Source organism: Gorilla gorilla, chromosome 22 (assembly GCF_029281585.2).
Source record: "Gorilla gorilla gorilla isolate KB3781 chromosome 22, NHGRI_mGorGor1-v2.1_pri, whole genome shotgun sequence".
NCBI lineage: Eukaryota > Metazoa > Chordata > Mammalia > Primates > Hominidae > Gorilla > Gorilla gorilla.
The window spans coordinates 42,079,603-42,101,988 of NC_073246.2; the positions used below are offsets into that span (position 1 = coordinate 42,079,603).

General features: G+C 44.0%; 1 protein-coding gene across 1 annotated transcript in view; it reads right to left on the minus strand.

Annotated features, from left to right (window-relative positions):
- The window catches only part of DSCAM (DS cell adhesion molecule), an 836,416-nt gene that overhangs the window by 170,817 nt on the left and 643,213 nt on the right, over positions 1–22,386 (minus strand). The window contains exons 12-14 of the mRNA XM_063702725.1: positions 8,180–8,376; positions 7,039–7,135; positions 6,279–6,407 (exon numbers count right to left, since the gene is read on the minus strand). Of these exons, the coding sequence (XP_063558795.1) occupies positions 6,279–6,407; positions 7,039–7,135; positions 8,180–8,376 (423 nt within the window). The remainder of the gene's footprint in view (positions 1–6,278; positions 6,408–7,038; positions 7,136–8,179; positions 8,377–22,386) is intronic.

Sequence of the window (22,386 nt, forward strand, 5' to 3'; positions counted from 1 at the left end):
CTTCCTAGTTATATTTATATCTCAACTTTCAGTTTCATCCTCCCATCAGGTCAATGTGCTGGGCATTTTCAAACATGACTTCTGTGGCCCCAAATCTGTGGCCCCAAATTGGAAACACCTTGGGGCTTTTTGATAATTCTGCTTTCAGACCTACTAAACCAGAGTCTCTGGGGAATGGTGCCCAGAAACCTGTGCTTTTAAAAAGGTTCCCTATCTTGGTCATTCCGATGTATAGTTTGGACAGACTGCTTCATTTGATTAAAATTGTACAACAGCCTGTCAAGGTAAGGTTTTTATTTCCTTAGTGAAAGTCAAGAAACTCAAGCCCTGTTACATAGCTGGTAACAAGAAGGGCTGGGATTTGGCCTCGCCTGTGTTATCTCCAAGTTCAAGGTCATTTTTCTGTAATGCATGACCTCCACATACTCTCTGAAAACACCTAATAAGACAGGATTTTGATATTTCTGGGCACCTGCTGAAAATCTCATATGCCTAGAAGAAGACCTTCTGGCAAATTATTGACTTGACAATGCACAGAAATCGTTTGGTCAAATGTAGGAGAAGAAAACTTTGGCCAAGAATGACTGTACCATCTGTGGGTTTGTAGGAAGACTGAGAGGGCTGTATAGGCTCAGAGTTGCAGCCTGGTTTAGGAAGAAGTTGTCAGAAGCATTCACGAAAGAGTGGGCGGGATGCCATGGCTTGCTCCAGGGAGACTGGTGGTGTAGGAAGATGGGGCAGTTCAGAGTCCCACTGCAGCCTCTGTGAGGTGAGGAAGGAGTGAAGAGCTGACAGGAGCCAGTGAGATTGCACTGGGTGCTTGCTGGGGAGCTCGTCTTGGGGGTCAGATACCCCAAATCCAGTGGATGCAAGAGTAACAAGGACTAATATAAGAGAGTGGACTTGGTATGAAGAAGTGCTGTTAGAGGCTAAAGACCAGAATGAGTGAAGGTGACTGAAAGTTCTGCAGGTGAATTACATGAAAGGTTTAACAACGGAGAGGTAGCTGGGAGAAGGAGCGGGCCCTTCATGTTGGTGAATAGGACGAGGTGTGGGGACACAGGAGAGCCCCTTGTTCTCTGTCTTAGTCTTCTCACGGATAACAGTCCTCAGGGTGAACTAGGGGTGGGAAGCCCAAGAGACTCGGCTAGGGGTGTGCACCTTTTGTGTCAGAGTCTGTGTTTCCTGGTTACCTTTCAGAGTGTGACAGAGCTTGCCATGGTGCTGAAACCCGGTCAGAGACCTGTGAGCCACCACGGACAGGAGGGAGGGACAAGAGAAACTGTGGACAGGACGGAGCCACCGGAGAAACTGTGGACAGCAGAGGCCAACAGAGAAACCGTGGACAGGAGGGAGGTACCAGAGAAACTGTGGACAGGAGGGGCCACCAAAGGAACCATGGGCAGGAGGGGCCAGCAGAGAAACCGTGGACAGGAGGGGCCAGCAGAGAAACTGTGGACAGGACGGAGCCACTGGAGAAACTGTGGACAGCAGAGGCCAACAGAGAAACCGTGGACAGGAGGGAGGTACCAGAGAAACTGTGGACAGGACGGGCCACCAGAGGAACCATGGGCAGGAGGGGCCAGCAGAGAAACCATAGACGGGGGGGCTACCAGAGAAACCGTGGACAGGAGGGGGTTACCAGAGAAACTGTGGACAGGAGGGGCCAGCAGAGAAACCGTGGACAGGACGGGCCACCAGAGAAACCATGGACAGGAGGGGGTTACCAGAGAAACCGTGGACGGGGGGGGGGGGGGGCACCAGGAAAACTGGACAGGAGGGGCTGCCAGAGAAACTGTGTACAGGAGGGGCCACTAGAGAAACCGTGGACAGGAGGGAGGCACCAGAGAAACCGTGGACAGGAGGGAGGCACCAGAGAAACCGTGGGCAGCAGGGGCCACCAGAGAAACTGTGAACAGGAGGGGCAACAAGAGAACCTGCGGACAGGAGATGGCCACCACAGGAACAGACTCTGAAGGGCAGGCTGCCTTCCAAGGAAGGGAATAAAGGGAGGCAACAAACTGCAGACGAATCTGCTGGAGGTCCCCAGACAATATGCTCAAAGGGATGTTAAAGGTGGCCTTGGGTCCTTGTAGAGGAGAAGCAGTAGTCCCTGGGAATCAGAAAATATGTCAACCAAGGCAACCTGTGTAATTGCCACCTATGGGAGAAGAAGAATATTCCGGATAAGGAAGGGACAGCTTCACTGTGCCTGTGCCCGCTCAGATGACGCCTCTGGTGCTGCCACTGGGCATGACCAGAGTTAGGGGGGCAGGAGATGATGACAGGAGATACAATAACAAGGACTTGGGTTGTTCAGTGTTTCCTGGAAAATAGTAAACCAAGGAAAGTCATCTGTTGTCAAATCCTGGGAGGACTGTCATTTGGCCAAAGGGTTAAGAGGTGGGAGGAGAGGCCGGGCGCGGTGGCTCACGCTTGTAATCCCAGCACTTTGGGAGGCAGAGACGGGTGGATCACGAGGTCAGGAGATCGAGACCATCCTGGCTAACACGGTGAAACCCCGTCTCTACTAAAAAAATACAAAAAATTAGCCGGGCATGGTGGCGCACGCCTGTAGTCCCAGCTACGCGGGAGGCTGAGGCAGGAGAATGGCGTGAACCCGGGAGGCAGAGCTTGCAGTGAGTCGAGATCGCACCACTGCACTCCAGCCTGGGCGACAGAGCGAAACTCCGCCTCAAAAAAAAAAAAAAAAAAAAAAAAAAAAAAAAAGAGGTGGGAGGAGAGACACTGGATCCAGGAAGGTCTATTTTGGTGCAATAAATGTAAGAACTTGTAGCAGTCACAGCTGGCCAAAGGCAGAGCTGTGCTCCCTGGGTTAGTGAGTTTCTGTTTCTCGGATTGTTCAAGCATAGAGTGAATGGTCACTTGCAGAAGTTCTTTCTGTTACGAATGTGAAGTACTTTAATACATTGGTTATATGCTGCTTTCTTTGAAAATTAATGAAAAGTAAAGGAAAACTTTTGGGGGGATAATTTCACCATTGCCTAAAACAGATGTTGAGAATCAACAATTTGACTAATGGTTATTATGAGTCTCGTATACATGTCAGGCACTATGAGGGGCACAGGGACATAGCATAAAGTTTGTCAGAGACAATTCCAGCCCTCAGGGCTCACTATGGCCCATAGGGGGACAACTGTTCAGTGGGGTGCAGATAGTAAATTAATAGTCACAAGCCCACCAAGTGTTCCAAGACATGCTATGAATAGTGAAGGGGAATAGGTAGTCAGGGAAGGCTTCCTGGAAGAAGTGACATTTAGGCTGTTATTAATACTTGAAGGATCAGTTTTCTATGTACTCAGTCTAAAACTACACTCACTTAAATTATGGTTGTAATTTTTATACACCAAAAATTTCTGGAGGAAGAAACTAATACATGAAAAATCTGACTAACACAACTCGTACAGCAGTGAGTACAGGTGCTATCTACTCTCAGCACAGCTCCTTCCTCCCAGTGCTTCCAAACTGAAAGTAATTGAAGTTCTGTAGGGTCCTGGTAGAGATCTTGGTCATGGACTTGGATCTGCTTGTCCTGTGGGGTTTTCCCCAGTGATCCTCCTGGGACCCATGCTGCCCCTTAAAATGATTTGCTCCACAGCTGCATAAACATCTTAGCCACACCACTGGCCCTGTCTCTGGTTGAAGTAGGGCATGAAGGATGGAAAAGAGTATCCCTCAATCCCGCCTGTACTCAGCTTTATAGACAAGGAGCTTTCCTGCTTTGGTTATATAAACCATGATCAATTTATACATTTAAAGATGCTGTTGATAATAATGATTCTTAGATTTCAATTGCATGTAAATTAATGCAATAAACATTTACAGTATGCTCTTCCATTGACATTGTGCTGGGTGCTGGGGATCCCAGGACACAGAGAACCAGAGTCCCTGCCTTTGGGAAACTCCTGGGGAGTAGGGAGATAGTGAGGACTCTTAGATGCTGAGTAAGTAGTTTAACACAGAGGGTTTTAGAGGCATTTTACTCATAAGTATTTTCCTGCATGCTGGAGCAATCTACAAGCTACCACCTATTAGATGTTGAGTATGCTCCAGACAACGAGGAAAGCGTTTTCAATGTCTTCCCTTCTTAGAGTTCACCAATTTCCACTGAGTGTCTCCACATGTTGGGTGCGGTGCTGGGCGTTGGAGAAATGAGCTGGGTGAAAATAGACCTACTAGGTGCAGGGAGCCCCCAAGGAGCCTCCAGCGTGGTGGAGGTGAAACGCATTAATCAGTATATTTGTCAGTAATCACAGAGATACATATATAATGACCCATAATGCCACCTGCCCAGATTGAAAGGGAGAAGGAGCTGGGTGAGCACCTGAGAATGGAGATCTATGGAGGGGGTAGTAACTGGGCGGCTCCGGGAAGGGCGGACTCCGGGCAGAGGGCAGCTGGTGGCCTCTGTGGTCTCCTTGCCAGTCCTTTGAGGTGGATGCAGCAGTGCCCGCTTCACAGGTAAGATGTGCAAGCGAAGGTGCAGAGCTGGTGCAACACAGGCCCAGCAGCGAATCCCACACAGGCTGGGTCCCAAACCACTGAGCCCAGGCCTGCCACCAGCATCCGGCAATGCCCGATCCTCCGTGAGGACAGGGGAGGTCCTGAGCTGCTCCAGTAGGAGAGGTCTCCTGTGTGCTCCCGCACCAACAGCATGGGCAGCCTGCAGCCCCATAGCCAGTGCACAGCCAGTGAGATAAAGGGCTGTCCCTGTCCCCACGGTGCTCACTGCATCTGTCTGAGCTCTCATCACTGTCACTAAGTTCCAGGACAGTTTCTGCTCAAATGTGCCTGCCTCATCTAAGAAGCATTTGCTTCACCTCAAGACCTGTATACATGAACGTGTAATCCCACTTCTTTAGAAGAGAGGCAAGGTCAGCCTCTCCTCCCTGGGCCCTTGGGAAACTTGTTGGTCCTAGTCCCCACAAGATGCTTGTTTAGCTCAGCACTGTCTTGGGTGAGCCCCCCAGGTCACTGTGCCTCACCCCTGAGCCCAGGGCCCTGGCTCTGCAGCATTTCTTGGCTACAGTGAGACTTGCAGTCCAATCAACCCCGGAAGGCCCTTCCTCAGACTTTGTGTAAGTGACACCTCACTTCTAGGTCCCCAGTTGCAACTCAGAGGCCGATGACCTGAGCCATTCCATCTTTTCTCCCGTGCATTTCCAACCCAGCAGTCACAGATACTACTTTTCAAAACACTATTTTTTGTTTTGATCCATATCTTCTCAATCTTCAAATTCTGTTCTCCTGAATTCCCGAAGAGTCACCCCTCGGTTTTCCTTTGCAGTCACCATTTCCTGGCTCTGTTCCTGGCTTGCTCTTGCTGAAACATTTCCTCACTCCTGACCTGTGGTTCCCAGCTGCCTTGAGCTTGATTTTTTACTACAGCTTTAGTGCCAAAGATATTAGATGGGTCACAACTGGGTAATCTGAAATAACGTGCGGTATCCAGGAAGTGAAAAATAAAGCTGCTTTTGTGGCCTAGAAGGATTTTATTAACCCTTCCCAAGCTGGTGGTGCTCGAATTCCTCATATCTTTTATGAGACACAGTAAAAATTCTGACTAGAGGCCACAGTGGTGGTATTCTACCCTCGCCCAATGCATCATAAAGTTCAAAATGGCCCGGGCATTGTTCCTTGAAGGCAATGAATGGGCACACCTGCAGCGGCCCTGGCAGCAGGGTCAGTTTTATTTATGGGCTCTGGGCCGAGTGGTCCTGGGTGCAGCAGCCAGTGTCGCCGATGGTCCCTGAGCATTTCCAGGAGGTTGCTCCAGAGTGAATTTTCCTTTTTCTGCACCAACCACCACTGCACAGTTTATCCGACCGACACCAAGCACAGCATGAGCTCAACGCTCTGGGTGCAGGACATGGGCTCAGGCTCTACAAAAGTCACCCAGCTGGGGAAACGGGAAGTGAAGGGAGCAGGTGAAATAGAAAAGGTCATGGTGGGGGCCTGTCTCCATCAGCCACTGCCCACATGCCAACAGGAAGCTGCAATATCAAGGAGTCCAGCAGGAAGCAAGACTGAAGTCTGGGCTGGCTAAAAAAGAAAGAAGCAGAGCTGAGCGTCAACACGAAACTCCACTCCCACAGCAGAAAGCCAGGATGTGCTTCCAGCAAGAAGACTGGGGGAAATGGTGTCCTCTGAGCTCCTGTGAGCTGAGCTGTGCGCTTACAGGTAAAACACATTAATAAGGAGAAAAATAAAAGAACTTTCTGAGGTGGAAGGGAAGCTGGAGGAAGTAAAGAACTTACCTGATTTATTTTTGCATTCAATATCGTAGCCTGTGATGGGGCTGTTTCCATCAAAACCCATGGTCCACCTGAGCGTAATTGTGCGTGCTTTGACATCTTTGATCTCGATTTCGGGAGGGTCTGGGGGCTCTGCGCCATCAACAGAAAGACTCCAAGTTAGTTCAAACAGAGCTCTGACATAAAACGCTAGTGGAAATGCTGAGCGTGACTCACAAACGATTTGTCTGCATTAGACAAGAACAGAAGCTTTTTATTTGGAAGCATTTTCTTTTTCCTAATCACATTTTAGGGAAGAGAAATTCCACTTTCCCAAGACTTCCAATTTTCATAGCCCTTAAGAACTGGACCAAGTCTGGAGGATATAAAATGTCACGATTCTAGTTTGGATCTCTAACTCAAAACATATTTTGGCCCCAAATGTTAAACTTCCCTTTCATTCTGGTCATCTAGTACATGGATTCCTGAAATTGAGCAAAGAAATTCCACCGCTGTACTTGTGTGCATGCGGCTTGACTGTCATGGGCTTGTCATCTTGACTGGTTCCTCTAAGGGCTTCGTTCCCTGTTTGGGGGCTTTACTTTGACATAATCACAGGCACTGCAAAATTCTGCTTTAGCACTGACATTATACATATTCAAAATTTCCTGGGAATTAGGAAGTGTTACATGGCAAGTTGAGGACACAGAGATGCCTGAGGCTGAGCATACAGCTCCCATCCTGAAATGACTGTGTTCATTCTCTTACGCTATCGTCTTCCTACCTTGCACTGTGAGCTGAATTATTCCACGGTCCTCCCCATAAGAATTAATAGCATGGCAGGAAAAGAAACCAGAATCTTCTCTCACAGTTGGCAAAATCTATGTGTAAAGCAGAAAGAAATTCATCTTTTTCAGTAGGCAAAATGACTTTGAGCCATAAAGCTCTCTCTCTCCACTCTTTCAGTTCTCCTGCCATGCCAAGCACACACATAGGTACACTCACACACACACACACTCACAAAACCCCCATTCCTCCAGACTCACATACTAAATCATACACATGCACGTATCCCTCTGAGGACAAATTATTTCAGTGTAATTGAAAGCAGGCGGATGAACAGGATTCATGTACATTATCCATGTCAGGTGTAGCTCATTAAATTGGATGTGTAATTTATATAAGATGTCGTGGTCAGCTTGACATATATCCCACATATACATTTTTTTTTCATGGTATCCAAAGCAACCATGCCTAAAGAGACAGATTAAATACTGCAGCCAGGGCTGGGGGCCAGCAAGACTCGCATCAGATTCCTTTTCTAGGAGGATTCCAGGAATGGACCCTTGTCTGAGAGCCAACATAAGCATTTCAAACACAGGGCTTCCCCACCTCCCCACCCTGTGTGTGCTACAGTATCATCCTCCAACCGCATGATAACAGCACAAACCAGTTCACTGCTCACAGTCCTTTTCTCTAGCTTTTGTGATCCTCTTTTAATGACAGATTTTTTTTTATTGTGGATTTTTCCAAAGAAGCAAGATAGTTTCTATGATAATATTTTTGTCCCAAAGCCCATCTCATTTTTCTTTTTGCAGGAAGTTAAAACATGCACACAGCATAGGCCGTCATTCCTGAAGGATTAACTGTCATTTAAAAACCTTATTTCTCACTTTTTTTTTTTTTACTACAGTTGGGTTCCCTGCTGAGTTCATAATAACCCTATTCTTAATAACACTTAGGCTGAAGCACTATTTTTGAAGGCTACTTCACTAATCTCGCTGTGTGAAAGGGGAGAGAAATAGTGCTTCGTAAATAAATTCCGAAAGATTATCTGCTACTTATCTGCACCCACTTCTGTGAAAGGAAAGACTTATTCTTCCAATAAAGTTCATTCCATTGTGTTGTATTTGCCATGCTTTTACCTGCAGAGTAGAAATCACCTCTTCTCCCACCTCCTTGGTGGACACAAGATAACGGGCCATCTCAGGGTTAATGATTCGGTCCTCCTTCTCCCAGCGGACTATAATGGGCTTCTCACCATGCGCCGTGCAGCTCATCTCCTTTTTCTGCCCCTGCGTGGCCAGGGTAGTATTTGGATAAGATGTTATCATTGCAGGAACTGAAAAAGCAAAAGGGACACAACTTGTTCAGCAAAGCAGGGTTCTTGATTTTCCCTGGCAAAACACTCAGGTAAACCATGCTTCAAGAGATATTTCTTCAAAATGAAATTTATTCAAGAAACTGCTGAGTGAGAATCTCGAGCAAAATAAAGGAAAGGCACCAGAAAAATGAAACTTAAGTGAGCCCTCAGCAGAAATTGCCATGCCATTTCATATCCACGGCACATTGCTCTTCCAACCCTGTTGAGGGCTATGGCCTATGTCCCTTAGCACACCCAGAATGATTGATATGGTTTGGCTGTGTCCCCACCCAAATTTCATCTGGAACTGTATGCCCATAATTCATTCCCATGTTTCATGGGAAGAACCTGGTGGGGGGTAATTGAGTCATGGAGGCGGATCTTTCCCATGCTGTTCTCATGATAGTGAGTAAGTCTTATGAGATCTGATGGTTTTAAAAACGGGATTTTCTCTGCACAAGTGCTCTCTCTTTGCCTGCTGCCAACCATGTAGGATGTGACTTGCTCCTCCTTGCCTTCCATCATGGTCATGAGGCCTCCCCAGCCACATGGAACTGTAAGTCCATTAAACCTCTTTCTTTTGTAAATAGCCCAGTCTCAGGCATGTCTGTATCAGCAGCATGAAAACGGACTAATACAATGATGTTACTGGTTTCTAACTATCATTTTAAACAATGGGGATAAAACTTCCACTTTTAGTCAACTTTAGGTGAATCCCTTGTTGCTGCTAACCAGTCCTTGTAACCACTTTTCACAATGCCCATCTCCCACAGTTGTTATAAACCTTGCAAACTTTTATCAGTCACTGGAGACCTCAAACCTGTCCTTCTTCCATAGCTTATAGCAGAGAATCTCGTCTCCAATTTACTGAGAAAAGGGAACCCTTTATTTGTGAAGCTTCTCAAGTTTCCTTTTCCCACATCAAAATTAAAAGAAGTCTAATACATAGACTTCTTTTCTTGGCAACAGATGACAAAAGATCCCACCCCAATTCCACAAGCCACTTATAAATTGTAGACTGCATATGACAAACACCTTTTAAAATGCATACTAAGCTTATCAGAAAGTGAGAGAAAAACCAGAGACCAAACACATAAGCTGATAGTGAAAAGCCAGAGGTAATATAATGGCGGTGCTTTGACTACCTGAGAGGCATGACATTAAATATGAGACCTCCAAAGCCAGGCTCCTCAAAGGGTTCTATCTTGACAGAAAGTATATAACCAAAATAATAATAACAATAAATAAAAATCCACAAAGGCAAAGAGAGAAGAAAGCTGCCTCAGCTTGTGTTATATATGTAGAAAAACAATCTCTCCCCTGAGAATTTATAAAACTGGCCTGACTCTACATAGGTCTGTAGTCAAATTCATGCTAAAGCTTTAACATGAAGGTGACCGTAATTTGATAATGGCCTGAGGAGCCTAGCAAAAGCTAACATACTCTAGAAGAATGTGTCCTCTGTCCAGGCCCACTGAAATGCACCCAGATAAAGCCCTGCTGGCCGTGAGCTCACAAACTGAAACTAAAGAACACATGAGAAAACTAACACCATGATTGAGAACCAGCCTCCCAGGACTTCAGATGATACAGTTGTCAGATACAGACTGCAAAATAACTATGCAAGAATGTTTAAAGATATTTTGAAAATATGATAAAGGAACAAGATGTTAACAAAAAGGACTAGAAAGGTTTGAAAATTCATCAAAACATAACTATCTTTTTATTTGCTTTTTAATCTCATTTCCCCAATCACAGGAAGAAGCTCCCTTCCCCCATTTCTGAGGTCAAGCTCAGACTATGTACTTGATTGCTTGCCTCATAAGACTTCCAAGGTACTTGACCATAGAAACACTGTGGCTTCTTCTAAGACTGGCACATACTGGGTCATGTCTTTTCCCATGGCTTACTAGAGAGGTTTGAGACATATAATGAAACGTCAAAATACTACCAGTTCCGTAGCCTGAACACCCACAGAAGAACCTACATTTGGGAGTTTCTCTAGAGTCAGCAGCCATGTGGCAGAGATGCGCCCCACAGCACTGACCATGTAATAAGATGGAAAGTAGGCAAATTGGTGACTCAAGAAAGAGGTGCCAAGAGTCCTGCATATCAAGGACAGTTGCTCACAACTGTTGTGAAATTCCTTTTCTGGCATTTCTGAGATGCAGCAAAACTGCCTGTACTGTCCCCAGCCTTTGGTTCTGATCCCGCCCTTCCCCTAGCCTATAAAATAAATAAAAATGTTTATTTTTATTAACAGCTTTATTGTGGTATAATATTCATACCATAAAATTCACCTGTTTTAAGTGTGCAATTCAGTTGTACACTTAATATTGCATTAGCTTCCTAGAGTGCCTGTAACAAATTACTAGAATCTATGTGGCTTATAATAACAGAAATTTCTTCTCTCACAGTTCTGGAGGCTGGAATTCCAAAATCAAGTTGACAACAGAGCCATGCTCCCTCTAAGAGCTCTAGAAGTAGACCCTTCCTTGCCTCTTCCATCTTCTGGTGGCCCCAGGCATTCCTTGGCTTGTGGCAGCAAAACTTCAGCTTCTGCCTTATCCTCACATAATTTACATTCTTCTTTGAATGTTTCTGTGTCTTTTCACATGGACTTCTTATAAGGAAACCAGTCACTGGATTTAGGACCTACCCTAATGCAGTATGATCTCTTCTTAACGAATTATATTTGCAAAGACTCTATTTCCATATAATGTCATATTCCAAGGTTCTAAGGGAACATTAATTTTGGGGGATACTATTCAACCCATTACAAATATATTTATATTATCCAGTACATGTACATATATACCATTATAACCTGTATACAAATATACACAGTTGTATAATCATCACTGAATCAAATCTTAAAGCATTTACATTACCCCAAAAGATTTCTCCTGCCCATTTGCAGTGATTTCTCTCCCCCTCAAGTTCTAAGCAATCACTAATCTACCTTCTCTCCCTGATATGGTTTGGCTATGTCCCCACCCAACTCTCATCTTGAATTGTAGTTTCCATAAATACAATTCCTCTCCCATAGTGTCATGGGAGAGGCCTGGTGGGAGATAATTGAATCATAGGGGTGGTTACCTCCATGCTGGTCTCGTGATAGTGAGTGAGGTCTCACAAGAGCTAATGGTTTTATGAGGGGCTTTCCGCCCTTTACTCTGCACTTCCCCTTCCTGCCGCCATGTGAAGAAGCACATGTTTGCTTCCCCTTTCACCATGATTGTAAGTTTCCTGAGGCTTCCCTAGTCATGTAGGACTGTGAGTCAGTTAAGCCTCCTTCCTTTATAAATTACCCAGTCTCTGGTATGTCTTTAAAAGAACAGACTAACACAGTCCCCGTATTACCTTTTTTGATCATTTTTTATAAATGGAATCATATAGCATGTATTCTTTAGTATCTAGCTTTCTGGATTTTTTTCACTAAGCATAATGTTGTCAAGGTTCATCCATGTCATAACACAGTACTTTGTTCCTTTTTATTGCTAAATGATATTGCAGCACACGGATATACTGCATTTTTTTAAATCCACTCACCCACTGATGCACACTGGGGTTGTTTCTACTTTGGGGCTATTATGAGTAATTATACTATAAATATTCCTGCATAAGCTGTTGTGTGAACAAATGTTTTCATTTTTTTCCAGGAGAGATTCCTAGAAGTGGAACTACTGGGTTATATGGCAATTTCATGTTTAACATTTTGAGAAACTGCCACACTGTTTGACCAAGTGGCAGCACCATTTTGCACTCTTGTGGCCGGAGATTGGAGAGAGAAGAGGGAATAAGAGGAGGTGTTAAGATTCAGCATTTATGGTGAGGGAACAAGAACATTCCCTTTCAACCATTTGAGTTCAACAATTTAAGTTCAACCATTTGAATTCAACAGGGGAACTCAAAGAGTAGAGATTGGGTGCACCTATAAAAAGGTGAGCTGGCATGTTCCTCAACAGCTGGAGGCTTACTGGCTGTAGAAACCCCAGGCTCACCATGGATCTGCCATCACAGAGGAACTGAAGGTGGTGGCACTTTCTGTTTGGCCTCAAATCCACTAATCAAGATTTTTTCTCATAAGGGAAAGAGGCTAACTCAAGATAATTAGAGATCTCAAAGCCAACAAAAGTAACCTAAATTACAAAACTGTGAATAAATAAATTACAGGCCTATGAACAAGAAAATGTTTACTCCTCATTCTTTCTCTCATGACTGGGGAATGTGAATCAGAAACCATGACACCCACATATAATTTAGCTTTGAAAGGTGACCCCTGTCCACTACCATCATCCCCCATGCCCCAATTCCTGATGAGTGTCCTGATTCCTGCAACACCCTCATCCTTAGAATAAAATATAGAAACTCTTGTTGCAAAACTGAAAATCAATCCATGTTTAATGCTTCCCAGTCTCCTGGGCATCTCAAGGCTATGGTCAGGATTTCCTATTTTGCAGTGTTTGTAAAAAGGAAATCTGTACAATGGTAAGACATAAAAACAGACAGTTTTCCTTTGAGAACATGGTAAGTCACCATCATCACCTCCCAAATCCAGGGTAGTTTAACACTCACTGACTATATTCCAATGAGAGCAAGCCAATTCTGAAGTAAGGGTTTCTGTCCTATTCTAGGAGCTCCAAGGCTGGTGTTGACCCAGAATGTAATTCCCTAGTACTTTAAAACAACCAACTGGAAGAACTGTTCTCCAAAAACTGCAGCATCGTTTTGAGGACTTGTTTGTTTTCTTCTCTTTTCCTTTTTTTAAAAAAAAATCACAAGCTTTATTGCATTTGATGAGAGAAGTACCTTGGCCAAACCATAGACCTCTGGTTTGTTTATGACCTGCCCATCTTAATCTGCACACAATACTCCTCAGTTTTATTTAGATTTCTACTTCGAAAGAGTGCCCTACTAAAATGGGTATTTTTGTTCTGGTTATTAAATTCAGCACTTAGAGAGAAATGCTCTGACTAGCCCATGTTCTCCTATCCAGCTCAACTATTTTCAGCCCTTTAAAGAAATGGTGGAAAGGAAAAAATGAATCATTACCATGGCTTCTTTGCAATGCTAATGTTTGAAGGCACGACCTTTTCACTTGTCACAGTTATGGATGCCTAGAGATGACAACATGTCTGTACAGCAGCCCTTTTTGCGAGGATTTCTGAAGCATAACAAATGGATGGGGTAATTTAACAGGAATTGGTACCAAGGAGAGGCTGTGGGCAAACCCTGCTAGCAGGGCCAAGGGAGATCCAGACCCAAGAAGGCTTTGTCCAAAGGTTGTGTGCTGTGTGCCTCTCTTGCAAAATTACCCATTGAGGAAGGTGCTGTTTTACATCGTATCAATTTATAAATTTGCTTCATAAACTATAATATTATCTAACAGCACCCTTAATGCTCAGCAAATCTGTGTTCTTATGATATAAGGGAGCATCCCTCTGACCTACTTTTTGCAGCATAAAGATGCAGTGGTGTAGTGGAGCTGCTGTCATTGGACAGGGAGATCTGATTGTGCACATCTCTGCCCAGCTTGCCAGTGCAGTCATGTCTCTTTCCCATTTAGCTTGAAATTGGCAATGGTGGTAGTATTTATACCACTGAAATTGGCAAGTGCTAGAAATCACGGCTTTCTCCATCCTCTCCCCATCAATAGCTAATTGTTAAACATTTACCAGAACAATACTTAGGAGAGTGTTTCACTATATTAATAATTTTAAAGGGTGTTCCCGTCGTACAAGAGATACTGAGAAGATAGTGAGATTAAGCTAAGAGCAATAATTAACTTTATCAATGAAAGTAAACCCTTATTAATTAAATAGTTAAAATATGAACAGTTTGTCACTGTATGTTTTGACAAGTAATTCAGTGATAAATTGATGCATATATTAAATTTTTAACCCTAGGATACAGAGAGAATGAAAAATTCTATCAATAAATCACTGATATTAAAGATTGGTTCCAAACTTTACTCTCAAGTCTTTTAATGACTCTATCAATAATGCAAAATTAATCCTTATACATTTTTATGGTTTTTGTTCCTACCTGGTTCTGCTGAAAAGAAAACAGATTGAAAAGAAAACAACTGAAAAGAAAACAGGAGAAAGTACCAAACAGCCTGGATTATCCCGAATGAGACAAGATTCCTGTCACAAGTATCTGGCTCAATACTTTCATTTTATAGAGAAGAAAGGGTGTCAAAAGCCCAAATACAGGAGTCCATCAGGATCTGACTTTGATCGGTCCTATTCGAAAACCATCATCGTCATGATCACCCCAAACATAGGAGATGGCCAACTGTCCCAGAGTGTCCAGGACTTCCAGTGTTTTAACACAGGAAGTCTGTATCCTGGGAAGTTTCTCAGTCCCTCCAGGCACTCAGAGCAGATATGGCAGAGGAGGGTGTGGAGCCAAGAAAGAGGCAGCATAAACCTGGCCCAATGCCCAAGATGGGAAACTGAGGCAGGAATTACAGGGTTCCCGGGTGGGAGGTCAAAAGAAGGAGATGCTCTGGGACATAAACACATTTTAAAGCTATTTTTTCAAGCCCCTTTTAAACCAGTCCTCCCAAATTTTTATTATGAAAAAATTTCAAACATATGGGAAGCCAATCAGCCATGTATCTACTGCCTGGATTCCACAGTTCACACTTTAATGCACAGTGTTGAATCAAAATGTGTTTTCTTTGTTATCAAGATTTACTGAATACTTTTTTTTATTATTCTATTTTAAACTACTTTGGGTAAACACATACATCAGCGTAGGTCTCAAAGGTCGAGCTGTAAGATGGCAGCCACCTGCCTGGATTCTGCAGCTCAGGGTGGAGACGCACTGGCCTCCTGGTGTCCCAGGTAAAGGAACTGCCGCACCCTGGCCTGCAGAGGTGATGTGGGGTTAGGTGGTGCCTGGGGTAGAGTGGTGCCCCTCACATATGTCTTACCAGAAGGAAAGGTGAGGAAGGGGCCTGGGAGCAGAGAATCTGACTCCAACCTCCCGCCGCTGGGACTGGGCAGGACCCTCGGCCGTCCTGGGTTTTGGCTTTCTCACCTGAGTCATAGAGGAGCTGAATGGGATCACGGGCTCTCAACCTGGCCTGTATCTCGGAATCACCTAGAAGCCTTTAAAATAGGCCAGTGCTCAGGCCCCACCGCACGTTGGCTCAGAGTCACTGGGGGTGGGGGTTATGCATGGATTTATTTAAGTTTCCCAGACGATCCTAAAATATACAGCCTGGATTGAAACAACTCAATCCGATGATCCCCAAGGTCTTTTCCCCCTCTAATTGCCATTTCCCCTCCTTCTCCTTTTTTCTTTATTTCTTTCCCTCTATCCTTCTGTTCCTCCCTCCCTCTCAATTTTTTCTTCATTTTTCCCTTCCTTCCTTCTTCACTTTCCCCTCTCTTTCTTCTGTTTCATCCTCCCTCTATTTCTGTCTCCTGCTTTTTTGTTTTCTCCTTCACAGTGCCATAATAACAACAATAGCTAATCTGTATGAATGTTGACTGTGTGCTAAGAACTTTTCCATATACTGCATAAGTATTTCAGCCATACGACATGATGGAATAAAATCACTAGCCACGGAAATGACCCAAGACACATGAGTACTATTTTAAGTTGATTCTAAATTATGCTATAAATAGAAGTGAGATACGTAGACAAAACATTTCCAGCAGATTAATTGGATTTGCATCTATATTAACAAAGGTCTATGCAGACGGTCAAATAGAAACCAGACACCAAACACTGCCTTTAAATGCGCAAAAATAAAGATTAGAATATAAGAGAATTTTGGAATTAATTTCTACTTGACATCTTCTCCCCTTTCTCCTTAATTTCTTTCTTTCTTTCTTTTTTTTTTTTTTTTTTTTTTTTTGACGGAGTCTTGGTCTGTCGCCCAGGCTGGAGTGCAGTGTCGCAATCTTGGCTCACTGCAAGCTCCACCTCCCGGGTTCACACCATTCTCCTGCCTCAGCCTCCCGAGTAGCTGGGACTACAGGCGCCCACAACCACGCCCAGCTAATTTTTTGTATTTTTAGTAGAGACACGGTTTCACCTTGTTAGCCAGGATGGTCTCAATCTCCTGACCTTGCGATCCACCCACCTCGGCCTCCCAAAGTGCTGGGATTACAGGCGTGAGCCACCGCGCCCAGCCTCTCCTTAATTTCTAAGTAAGGAAACAGAGAACTGGGGGGGTTTAAGACCGGAAATGACTAGACCTATTCCCCTTGCCTCTCTCCTATCCCTAATGCAAAGTTCTATTTTATTTAGTAAGTTTATTAAAAAATCAATATTACCATAAAAGTAATACAGTAAAATGATCTTCATTAATCCCTAAAGTGATGAATCTTTCCCATCCCCTCTTTTCCCTTCTCTTTCCTCCTTCCTTCCTCCAGGGTCTGGAAAGCTAAATGGTAGTAGCAGCACAGTTAGTTAATAACGCATCTGTCCTTCTGTCCTTTCACGTCTCAGATCATTTTCACATCATGAGCTTGCAGCAACATATGTGTTCTCAGTGGAGAAGGGATTCTTAATTCCATTTACCTATAATTACCTAGGATGGGGAAACTAAGTAATTAGCCTAAAGTCATACAACTAGTAAATGGAAGATCTAGAAGGAAAATCCAGGTCTTCTGATTCCAAGTGCAAAGCCTCTTTCCCTTATAGTAGCGGAGGAGGCCAAGGCTGGCCACAGGGTGCAGAGTGTCTGACCACAGGGGTATCTGACAGCCTGACTGTCTTCAAGCCTGAACACCCTTGGAAGCCCCTCAATCTGGGGCCTGAGTCCATTTACAGGAGACTCCTCATAAAGTCCTTGAAATTTCCACTTTCTCAGCTACAAGGCAAGACCCAAACATCTCCCGCAAGCCTATTGCATATTTGTAGAATTATGCAGACGAGACTGGCTACACAATTTGCAGGACCCAGAGCAAAATGAAAATATGGAGTCTTTTGTTCAAAAAGCAGGAAAAAGGTGCCATTAAAGTTCTAAAATATAAAGCTTTTTCCTTCCTTCTGTGGTCTCCCTCTCTCCCTCTGTCATGATGGCCTTTATTTTTTATTTAATATCCCACTTCCTCTGGCATGGTGATACTGGCTGGTCAAGTGCTGACCCTCCCTAACTCCCAGTAACAGCCCTGTGACTTGGCATGCACACTCATGTGCCCCACCACATGCCTGGATCCCCACCATCATCATACCCAGGCCAGGGTGGGGACGTGTAGTCAGGCCTCTCTCAGTTGAATAGGTGACCTTCAGTGACCTGGAGACCCACCCTGCCCAGTCATCCTCTGTAAACTCTCTGGTACTGCCACCTAGAAGCAGGGAGGGGTGCCACACTCAGAAATGTTACAGGAGGCTGTCTCTGACCTTCTCCACATACTTACCCAGATCCCCATGGACTGGATGACCATAGCCATTGCTGGGCAGTTGCAGGAAAGGGGAGCCTGGGGCTCCAGGGGGCAGGAAAGTGAACAGCTGAAAATCTATTCTGGAGAGGCAGTGGGAGGTGGGATGACATGGGAGCTGCGGCTCCACATACCCTGTTCATGCTCCATTGTCACACTGGACTTCACTTGCAAAACACAATTTCATAGACAAAATAGTTAAGAATTCAAGATGGCGGCTGCAGATAATCTTTGGCTTGTGGGACTGGACTGGTCGTGTACCGATGATGCTGTCCCTGAATGTCAGGACAGTACTCCACTTCCTAGGCAGCCTCTACTGCTTCCAGTAGAAAGAAACAGCCCAGGTACCTTGAGCAGGAGGGGAATAAGAAGAGCTGAGGAGAGGGCAGTATCTTGGGTAAGACTTAGATACGACTAACCACAATCTGGAATCTGAAGTAGGGAGCCCACTCTTCCCATCATGAAGGCAATGGGTACAGAGGCAAGCCTTAATGAGGGAAGTGACTAATCCACTTGCAATCAACATCTTCCCAAGCCACTCAATACATCACGATTATCTTTCATTAAACCTGTGGTCCCTATTCCTTACATCACCTGGGAGCTATAAAAACACCCAAAGTATGCTGAGAATGATGACTTCCAGCTTCATCCCCTGGAAGGGATATGATCTCATTCTTTTTTATGGCTGCATAGTATTCCATCATGTATACGTGCCACATTTTCTTTATCCAGTCTATCATTAATGGGCATTTGGGTTGTTTCCAAGTCTTTGCTATTGTAAATACTGCAGCAATAAATATAAGTGTGCATGTGTCTTTATAGTAGAATGAGTTATAATCCTTTGGGTATATAACCAGTAATGGGATTGCTGGGTCAAATGATATTTCTGGTTTTAGCTCCTCGAGGAATCACCACACTGTTTTCCACAATGGTTGAACTAATTTACACTCCCACCCACAGTGTAAAAGCATTCCTATTTCTCCACAGCCTCGCCAGCATATGTTGTTCCTGACTGTTTAATAATAGCCATTCTGACTATTCTCACTTATAAGTGGGAGTTGATCAATGAGAATACGTGGACACAGGGAGGGGAACAACACGCACCGGGGCCTGTCGGTGGGTGGGGCAAGGGGAGGGAGAGCATTAGGACAAATATCTAATGCATGCAGGGCTTAAAACCTAGATGACAGGTTGATGGGTGCAGCAAACCACCATGGCACATATATACCTATGTAACAAACCCGCACATTCTGCACATGTATTCTGGAACTTAAAGTAAAATTAAAAAAACAAAAAACAAAAAACACCCACAGTAGTATCTTCCCAGTCACAGCGAATACTTGCTCTCATCAGGATTCTTTTTTTTTTTGGTAAAATACACATAACAAAAAATTGGTCATTTTGGTCACTTTCAGTGGACAAAGTACATTCTTAGTCTGTCTTCAAATCAGAACACCCTTGGAAGCCCCTCATTCTGGGGCCTGAGTCCATTTACAGGAGACTCCCCATAAAGTCCTTGAAATTTCTATTTTCTCAGCTGCAAGGCACATTGCTGTACAGCCTTCACTACAATCCATCCCCCAAACTTTTTCATCTTCCCAACCTGAAACTTGGCACCTCTTAAACAATCCCTATTCTCTCCTCTTCCTGGCCCCCCAGGCCCTGGCAGCCACCATTCTACTTTCTGTCTCTATGAATTTGACTTCTCTGGGGACCTCCTATAAGAAGAATCACACAGTATTTGTCTTTTTGTATCTGGCTCATTTTACTTAGCATAATCTCCTCAAGGTTCAGTCAAGCTGTAGCCTGTGTCTGAATTTCCTTCTAAGCCTGAATTATATTTCAAGATATGTGTACACAGCATTTTTTTAATCCAGTCATCTGTCAACGGACACTTGTGTTGCTTTCACCTTTTGGCTATTGTGAACACTGGTGTACAAAACATTATTTTTTAGAGTCTGTAGAACTTTGCTAGAGAAAATGGCTTGAGTCTTTCTGCCTGTTTCTTCTCAAGCCGTTCAAAGGCCAAGCAGTATTTTCCCTGTTTGTGGTCTCTGCCTCTCAGTTTCATCTCCGTTTCCTCATCTGTAAGAACAACGAGACCTGCTGCCTCCTAAGGCTGTAATGAGGATTAATGAGATTATGTTAGAGGAACCCTCTGAGGGTGTTGGAAGAATGGCCCCGCAGAAACACCAAGTGTGATTGTCCCTGCTGCAGAATCAAAAATTTCTCCTGTCCAAATACTTATTGTTCATAAGATTTCGGCAAGTGAGGCTGCCTACTGGGCAGCTCTAATCCTTATAAAGAAAATGATTTTTCCAGCCAGGAATTAACAAATTCTTAGCACATACTAAAATATTTCCTCAGCTGGGTTATTATGCTTACATAATGCAGTTACTTAGATTATAACCATTAATCAAATTCATGTTTCCAAGCTGCAGTGGGTCATATTTGATTCTAAGCTTTAACAAGAATGACAACATCTCCACTTCCTGGCAGCTTTTCCAGGCCCTTATGACATGATTCAATGTGTCAGGGGAAAGACGAAGAACATTTAGGGTTCATATTACATTCACTCTGAAGTTATTTCAAGTCACATTATTGGAAGAAAGTTGATTTATTTTTTAAGACAAGTATGAATATTAACCAAAAGATATCAAAAACGGTATTTTCCTCTAACTCTCATGGAGGCAGGCCGGCCATTTCTTTCTTTTTTTTTTTCCATCTGTCTGGTTATGTACATAGGTACTATATTTTGCCCAATAAGAAAACTTCTTATTTATTTATTTATTTATTTATTTATTTATTTATTTATTTATTAGACGGAGTTTCACTCTTGTTGCCCAAGCTGGAGTGCAGTGGCATGATCTCGGCTCGCTGCAACCTCTGCCTCCCTGGTTCAAGCAATTCTCCTGCCTCAGCCTCCCAAGTAGCTGGGACTACAGGCATGCTCCACCATGCCTGGCTGATTTTGTATTTTTAGTAGAGACGGGGTTTCTCCATGTTGGTCAGGTTGGTTTCAAACTCCCAACCTCAGGTGATCCGCCTGCTTCGGCCTCCCAAATTGCTGGGATTATAGGCATGAGCCATTGTACTCGGCAGAAAACTTCTTAATAATTACGTAGAAAAAGGAAAATAGTAAATAGATTTTGATTTCCTGCCTTCAATGATAGTAAAAAAATAAAGAAACAAGGAAGAAAATAGATCATGTCATCCTGAAAAATTGGGTAAGTGCCGTCCAGGATATTAATTGCAGCAAAAATATATTATGAGCCATGGGTTAGCCAGTTTTTAAGGTGACCTGTGGCAATCTCATCTCCTGGAATTCAAACTCTCCACATTTTATCACTCTGAGGCCAGATTATAAAAGGACTGTAGCTTCTACCTTCTACTTGGGTGCGCCAGTTCTCTCTCTTTCTGTCTGATCACTTGCTCCAGGGAAGCCTGCCATGATATCACCAGGATACCCATGTGGCCTATGGAGAGGACCATGAGAAGGACAAGTCTTGGGCCAATAGCCTGCCAACAACCCTGTGTGGGAGCTGGGGGGTGGATTCCACCCCCGCCACCCTTCACTCTTATATTCAGATGCATTTCCCAGAAGGCAAGCAGTTTCCATGTGGCTTGGGGACAGACACAGAGTTGTCATGTCTGAAGCCATGTTCTAACTTTTGAGCAGCTGCTTTATGTATAGCTGTTTTTCATGGAGAAACAGAGAATATAAATCATCATCCCCATTAGCACTCAATGGGGTGGTGAATTCTACCATGTCTTGTCTCCATCACCCACTGCACAGCATACTGCCTGTGGCTCCCAGCCGTTCAGTGTGCTGTGTCTCCTGGAAGCTGGGCTGGTTATCTCCTTGAACAAGTCCTTCGGCCTCTCTGCACCTCAATTTCTGTACCTATAATTACAGCACCCCCTCCTAGGGTTGCTGTAGAAATTACAAGCTAATAGCTCTTTAGGGTGTCCCAGGGATCTCCTCTACCTGAAGATACTTGTCCAAAATGGGCCAAAGCCCAGTATTTTGATCCTTCCTTCAACTTTATAATCTCCACCATATTTCTGATTCCTAAAGTTTCACCTTTTCCTTGAAACCACTCTGACCATGTGATCTTCATCTGTGTTAATATTCATTTTCCACTGTGCCTCTTCATTCAAGCATTAGTGGCATGATTCCATTGGCTTGCATGTGATGCCCATATGGTTTTTTTATTTGGTTATCTGGATTGTATCATTTATCTCATTCCTTTTTCATTTGACTATGCCAGTATCAAGGACATAAATGCCCTTTTAAAAACATCTGGTGTAATAATGAGGATGATAATTATAGCTAAGATGCATTAAGTTCTCTGCTGAGAAATGTATTAGCTTTTAATATCTACAGCAATCCTAGGAAGGAGGTTTTGTAATTATGAGTATAAAAATTGAGGCACAGAGAGGCTAAATGACTGGTTCAAGATCACACAGGTAGAGAGGAGTGGAGCCAGAATTTTAACCCATGCAGCCCATCTGTTTCCCACCTGGGTATGGATGCATGAACAACTTGGTACATCCTTGGCTGCTTTTGAACTGTATGTAA